General features: G+C 43.5%; 2 protein-coding genes across 2 annotated transcripts; one reads left to right on the forward strand and one right to left on the reverse strand.

Moving 5' to 3' along the window:
- Positions 1–317: 317 nt before the first annotated feature.
- ccng1 (cyclin G1) lies at positions 318–3,731 on the forward strand. The gene is made up of 7 exons (XM_049028629.1): positions 318–531; positions 1,150–1,413; positions 1,580–1,833; positions 1,920–1,998; positions 2,359–2,457; positions 2,669–2,860; positions 2,963–3,731. Exons 2-6 carry the CDS (start codon positions 1,150–1,152, stop codon positions 2,858–2,860), a joined length of 888 nt encoding a protein of 295 aa, XP_048884586.1. The 5' UTR covers positions 318–531; the 3' UTR covers positions 2,963–3,731.
- On the reverse strand, positions 3,343–6,767 carry nudcd2 (NudC domain containing 2). The gene is made up of 4 exons (XM_049028630.1): positions 6,410–6,767; positions 5,238–5,286; positions 4,408–4,559; positions 3,343–4,141 (listed from the first exon to the last, which is right to left on the reverse strand). Exons 1-4 carry the CDS (start codon positions 6,596–6,598, stop codon positions 4,061–4,063), a joined length of 471 nt encoding a protein of 156 aa, XP_048884587.1. The 5' UTR covers positions 6,599–6,767; the 3' UTR covers positions 3,343–4,060.
- Between the last annotated feature and the right edge of the window lie 300 nt (positions 6,768–7,067).

Raw genomic sequence — 7,067 nt, forward strand, 5'->3', positions numbered from 1 at the left:
CAGCAGTTACATGTCAATTGCGAGATGGGTCTGACAAAAGCCAGGCAGAAAACTGAAGATTTATTTGCCAAAAACCTGACAGGCTTTAATAATTACGACAGCCCATGGCTGCTTTGCGCTACCTCCGTCCGCTTTGGGTCTGGGCACGTGATAGGCCACGCTCTCGCACGTTCCGCTTCAAGAGGTGGTGCTTACGTGATGATTGATAGATGTATGAACCAATGAACGTCCAGGATTTGGGGGCGTTGTTTCATCATTAACCAATGACATCTTTCTCGGGCTGGGCATAGTTTCTGATGCTACTTATAGTCACGCGTCGGCACTGGGAGTTCTGTACGCCAAGGGTAAGGGGTGTGCAGGGGTAGGGCGGAGGGAGTGCCTAGAACTCGAAGAGCTCATACTTATTTTATTATTATTTTTAAATTTCGTATTTACTTATTTATAAATTAAATAACTTCTACCAAGTCACTATCTGTAATTGATAGGATTTGGCTAATTCACCATTTTCATCGCGTTTTCCGCCCAACAAAGGTAAGTATTTTAATTGTGCACTTATTATTATTAGTATTAGTAGTAGTACTAGTAGTGGTAGTAGAATATTTATGTGTTGAAAATGCTTTCCTTATAGAAATGGACGCGTTCATGGCCATATTCGTATTACGCCTTAAAACAACCGTCACTGTATAAGTACATTAAGGAATTAAAGTAAAGAGTAATTCGTGCGTTCTGTATATATGTGTGTATATGTATATATATGAATAATGTATGCAATCGGCCTGTTTTAGTTGTAAGTGAGCGGCGCTGCGCTCCCCGAGCCGCGGACATGCCCAGGCATAGCACCTCTGCTTGTTCCCGGCCTTTGCCGCTGATGTCGCTCTTTTCCCGGTGGTGGCGCACTTCCAGCCGCCCGCCTGATCATTTACAGTTGCATAGTCCTACTAACCTGAGCCGCGCTTTGCGTTATCGCGTTGGAAGTATTCGTCGTTGCCCTTATTGCTCACTTTGTGATCTTTACTCCCGACTGTAAACGACACGTCCCACATGTACCCGGCTCGTGTCCTTTTACAAATGGGAATCCGACTCAGTGTTAGAAATCTGGAGCGGTATGTTAACGCCCCTCTCTGATTTTCATCGTATTCTACATTGCAGATGATCGATACTGTGAACGGACAAGATGGAGTGCCCCTTGCCATGCAGCTTAAGGTCCTCCTGGAGCAGGAGAGCCGCTATCAGCCCAAGCTGTCTGGCCTGAGGGTCCTGGAGGTGGCACATGACAGTGGACTGAGGATGACCTCCAGGCTGCGCGACTTTGAGGTCAAGGACCTGCTGTCCCTCACCCGCTTCTTTGGCTTCAGCGCAGAGACGTTTTCCCTCACTGTCAACTTGCTAGATCGATTCCTTGCCCTGATGAAGGTAGTGTGTGACACCCTAGAAGAGTCTATTTATATCTGTGTGCAGTTTCTCCCTGTGAGCTTTCAGTGCCTGACACTGCCTCTGTGTAGGGTAGGTTACTGGAGGCAGTCAGTTTTGAATGGTTTTATTATCATCATCATTATACTTTTTTTTTTTTTTCTCCCAGATTCAGCCGAAACACTTGTCCTGTGTTGGACTCTGCTGTTTCTATATCGCCGTGAAGTCCACAGAGGAAGAGCGGAATGTTCCGCTGGCTCACGACCTGATCCGGATCAGCCAGAACCGCTTCACGGTCTCCGACATGATGCGGATGGAGAAGATAATCCTGGAGAAGCTCTGCTGGAGAGTTAAGGCTCCAACCGCCATGAACTTCCTGAGGCTCTATCACTCGTACATCTTGGAGCATCTGGACGTGGAAATGTAAGGATGACATGAGTCACTCGCACTGCGTCGGCTGTTTACTCTATTATAGTATTTTAATATTTCCAAAACGATTCTTTCTTTAGAAGAAAAGCTTTAAACATCGAAAGGCTGGAGGCACAGCTGAAAGCTTGTCACTGTTCCTTTGTCTTCTCGAAAGTGAAGGTGAGTTGGTGTACACTTGGGGGGGGGGGGGGGGGGCTGTTCTCAGGATGGCCTTGCCGTGCCGCACGCTCTGTCCCGTATAGCAGCTGCCATTCCTTGCATCAACTGTCATTATGTGACAGCAGTAATACTGTCAATATAGAGCATTCATACCAGAATTCATACAACACTAGTTTGTATAGTTTGTGCCGACACATCTTGAGCACTTCATATTCACAATGTCTTTATGTCCAGTGACAAATACAATAGGCTGGTGGTCACAGTCATACAAATGCTCCAAACTTAAGAACAGCGGGAAAGAGCAAGCTTTACAGGTGGGTATATCGTCACTGTGTTTGACGAGCTGAAATGTCCCTGCAGCCCTCTCTGCTAGCGCTGGCTACGCTGGTTCTGGAAGTGCAGGAACAAGGCCTACACAGCACTGCTGACGACCTGCAGTGCCTGCAGCAGCATTCCAGTGTAAGTGCCGGTGGACGTCTGTACTCAAGGTCCCAGATGGCTTATGAGAAACGTGCGTTTACACTGTCACCTGTGTGGAGATCTAGCGGTTTAACCCGAATGTAGGTTCTTAGCTAAATATAAATTTTATACTGTATTTCATGCTGACCATCTCAACAGCGATTTTGACATTTTAAAATTTCGCTAATGGTCACAGATTTCTTTCCTTCAGATTAAAGACGGAGACCTGGTGTGCGTGAGGGAACTGGTTGCCAAGTGCCTGATTGAGTACTCCTCCACCAAGCGCTTTAAACCCAACAGCCAGAAGCTGCGATGGATCATTTCAGGCAGGACTGCTAGGCAACTGAAACACAGCTATTACAAGATCGCCCATCTTCCAACCATCCCAGAAGCTTCCTGTTAGGTAATCTGGACAGGCTCATCAGAATTCATATCCAATTAAATGCTCGCTTTGCGTGTAATGTTCACTAATCTAATAGATGGTCTGATTACTGATTCTGTTTAGGCTCCTGTCCTGAAGAGTACCCCTTGGACACCTCCTACTCCATCCGATCCCAGCACCTCTAAGATGCTCTAAGCTAGTAATTTATTTTCTTTTTTTCAAACCCACTTTGGATTAATGCTTACGTTTGTATGTTCTCAGTTGAATCGGTGCCGTGATCCTCTAGAAGGTCTTGGCACTGGTGATGGTTCTGAGCAGTGAAGTATTGTACCACCTAGGTCCTCAGTCCACCATGTGGAAGAGGAGGGAGAAGGGTTTTGTGATGTGCAAAATGGAACCAAGAAATCGGGCCCAAAACCCTTAACTTCCACCCTAGGTAGTGAACTATCCTAGTGCACACTCTTACCCAAGGTGTTTTTTTTTTTTTTTTTTTTAAACATGCCAGCAGCATAAACAAACTAAGGTATCTACAGTTTCCAGGAAATGCATCCTAAACCTGTGAAATGAAGTTTAAAAATTAAGAGCTACAGTTGGTTACTGATATGATGTCATTTCCGACATTAAAACTGCACTTTATTAACGTGTCTCTGAATTTTAGTTTTCTGAATTGGATTCTCCTTAACGGACTACAGATTGAACATTATCTAGATGTGAATTTTCCCCAAATGCAGAAATATTTCACCCAGCCAAACTGTGAAGGATGCCAGTAGTACTTCATAATGCATGTGAACACACCCAGTCTTTAAGGGCTCCCAGAGGGAGTGTGTGTGATGTTCCAGAGTGCCAGAATGTGACAAGTATATACCTTTCAATAAAATGTTATTGAAATGCAGTTCCTGGTCTCATCCATCCTTTGCCGTTGTGAAAACCGGTTATATGCTTACGGTAAAATGGAAGACTGTGCTTCCCTTTATTTTTCCACAATGAAACTCATCAGATCAGACAGTAAACCTATTTAATCACAAGCAGTCTTTATTTAGCCAGCGTCACAACGCTTTGCCAGTTCCCAGAACTGAACTAACACTGACACCTTCTCCTGTCGTGCTGCCAGCTCCACAGAACTCGTCCAACCAAATTTCACTGCGCGGTCCTCCACGGGTCGGGAAGGTAATGGAAGACTGCAGTTTGCGTCTTTTGTCATTGGGGTCACCCTTAAATGTCTCACTTCAAGTTCGAGAAATCTGGTCCGCCACCAGCAAAATTTCCCGAAATTGCTGCACCACTGAAGTCAAATCCAGGATTCTGTAAAGGCACAGCAGTAAGTCACTACAAAAAATTCACAAACCATGACTCCCACACCCTGGTCCTTCATCTCTATGCCGATAAAGTCCCTATCCAGATTGCCCGAAACCAGCTGATGGCAGTGATAGCAGTACACAGCCTCTGCACACACCCAGGCTACCATCTTGTTTTGTTACACTTCACTCCCAGGTGTGTCATGTAAACACCCATGATCTACAGGGACACACAAAAATGCTCAACCAAGAGTACAACTTCTGTCTTTATACCTCTCTCTGGAATCTCTCCAGAGTTAGTTTCCTCTGCATCTGGTCCTGGACCCAGGGGTCGGCACAATACTGGCCCTCCAATAGCGACAGCCAGCAATTTCCTGCCTCCCGGTTCGTCTTCATTAGAATGATGCGGATTAGCTTGCCGTCCTCTGATTGGACAGACAGCACGACAGTTAGCTGCAGTCATTGACACGGTAACATGGATCATGGACTCTAATGCTCTCATGTTAACATGTATCCTATATTCAAGTATAATATGTTTAAGACCCAGACGTCACAATGCCAAGTTTCTTTGATCAATGAGTAACAAAGTTTATTACATACATAGAAAAGTTTATTACATACATAGTGTTTTCACCATCCACACCAGAAGTTTGATTTGTGGCCTGTGAGGATCGAGTAATATTCTGAAGCTTACAGACTCTTAGTATTACTCGCGACCACATCTGCTATCTTTTTCAATTACTATTTACTTTTAAAAGAAAATTTCTTAAAACTATTTTCAAATCAGCCCCCTTATCCTTTTCTAACCTACACTCCGCATGTACTGGTGCCAAACAAAGGAGTCTAAATAACAGTAAAACCTGACCTGCATATTTTGCTAAACTACTCGCTATTCACATGCCAAAAAAAGCAAAATATGGACCCTTTATTTACTGCCCAAGTGGGTGCTTTGCTGGACAAAAATCAACCGAAATTACAGCTAATAAATTAATCTACGAAAAACACTCTTAAAAAGCTTTAAAATTTGAAATACGTATCCAAGCTTACTGATAACATCGAGCGGTCATTCTTCATCAGCTGCTGGTTTTCAAAAATAATCTCACCTAGAGTCCAGGTTGCTTCATCCGAAACAGTGGTACCAAACAGCTTTCCCTGCAAATCAGATTATATTACATTCAACTTTACTGTCATTGTACTGAGTACAAATACAGAGCCAATGACACGCTGTTAGCATCTAACCAGGTAGTAAATAAAATATACAATATACAAATAAATATACAAGTGTAAATTATGGTTCTATGCAAAATATGCATGAGGTGATGCAAAGCATAAAGTGCAGACTGTAAGTACAGCGAGAATGACTGAGCTGGGACATATAACAAGATGCAAACTAGAGATATACATTACGCAAAAAGAGTAGTCAGTGCAAATACACAGAGTCCAGTGATGAATCTTTTTTTCCTAATGGGTGGATTACACAGCTTATGAGGGGATATCACACCTTTTTCTTATAAAAAAAAAAAAAAACAGACTGGGGCCAGTTGCCCTGTTAGGGGGGCCAGATTAATTTGACCTTAATGGCCTCCATGTATTATTTACACTAGATTGCCAGTAATAAGAAGCAAAAGACAATTTTGAAAACCGATGTTATTTATGCAATGCAGTAGCATTTTACACTTCCTACAAATATGTAACTCACTCTGATTTCTTTAGACTGTCCTGCTTCCAAAAGCTTGATTATTTCCGCCCCCAGAACCGCCCCAACACAGACTAAAACTAAGGTGCCAGTATTAAAGACCAGAGCCGCTTGTGTATTTAAGTAAGATTCTGCGGATGTATTACGAGCACTTCTGTACCCCATGCGAGCTTAACATCTTCATTATACCATTTTTGACACTATCGATGTTACATCGGACCTAAAATAACTGTGGGCATTTTTAAACAGTCAGTCACACAAAATGTACCCGGAAATTAAATGATAGCTTATACCTGTTAGCGTTAACCATGTCATGATTTTCATTACAATCTTTATCTCTATCGCCATCACTAGAAACGACGAGTAAAGCAGAGCCCCGACGGGCAGACAGCATGGGTCACTAAAGCGACACGATCCATACGGCTCTCAGCCTAGACACCTAGAAAGTGAGCAATGTCTCACGGCTGCCAGGTCCTCAGCAAGACACCCATGCTGGTCCAGCCGAGGGACCGGACGGCTCACATCATGACAGATCGGACCAGGAGTGCGCTGATACGCTAAAGCAATGTTCACTCCTACCTTAATGATCTCCTTTCCTTTCGCACACAGCTCGATCTGGCTGCTTCCGAGATTACACTTGATGTCTTTGGCCGAAGTCCCCGGAGATACGTTTACCTCTATAAAAACTTCCTCCATAGTCTGATACCAAGACCCCCACAGGGTCTTACACGGCACGACGCCGCTCCTTTCCTCGAAATGCACAGACATGACTGACTGCAGTTGGCAACGAGCTCTGAAATGTATAAATCACTCCGAGGCGTATTTGTTTACTGGGTTAAAATAGATCTGCTGTACAAATGACTAAATATCGTACTGATATCTGCCCCTCCTTTCTGCCATTTCATAACGTTTGGACGCTGAAATAAGACGTCATCAAAAGGGAACCAATAGCGAAAGAAAATCAAACCGGAAGTGAACGCCACCCTCCTTCGCGGATTCTAATATGCATGTAACTACACCCAAGAGTATAGTGACTCTTCGAAGCGTATAACCAAAATTCAGCACATACAACAATCTAAGGATAACTGCTAAACCTTGCAAGTATGGCATTGGCAGTTATATTATTACCATAGAAGTACTGTTGCGGTAAAACATTATTACTCAAATACATGTAAAAGTATTCATCCAAATAACTACCTGAGTAAGAGTAACATAGTATCAATTAAAAGTACTGCTC

This window comes from Brienomyrus brachyistius, chromosome 10 (genome assembly GCF_023856365.1).
Source record: "Brienomyrus brachyistius isolate T26 chromosome 10, BBRACH_0.4, whole genome shotgun sequence".
Taxonomy (NCBI): Eukaryota; Metazoa; Chordata; class Actinopteri; order Osteoglossiformes; family Mormyridae; genus Brienomyrus; species Brienomyrus brachyistius.

Bases quoted from the DNA above. Each gene is read 5' to 3' on its own strand.
- nudcd2 (XM_049028630.1), bottom strand. From the start codon at position 6,598: ATGTCTGTGCATTTCGAGGAAAGGAGCGGCGTCGTGCCGTGTAAGACC. The intron at 5,287-6,409 runs GTAGGAGTGAAC...TCTGATTTGCAG, and splicing joins AAGGAAAGGAGATCATTAAG to GGAAAGCTGTTTGGTACCAC. The intron at 4,142-4,407 runs GTATAAAGACAG...GTGCCTTTACAG, and splicing joins TGGAGAGATTCCAGAGAGAG to AATCCTGGATTTGACTTCAG.
- ccng1 (XM_049028629.1), top strand. From the start codon at position 1,150: ATGATCGATACTGTGAACGGACAAGATGGAGTGCCCCTTGCCATGCAG. The intron at 1,999-2,358 runs GTGAGTTGGTGT...ATGTCCCTGCAG, and splicing joins TTGTCTTCTCGAAAGTGAAG to CCCTCTCTGCTAGCGCTGGC. The intron at 2,458-2,668 runs GTAAGTGCCGGT...TCTTTCCTTCAG, and splicing joins GCCTGCAGCAGCATTCCAGT to ATTAAAGACGGAGACCTGGT.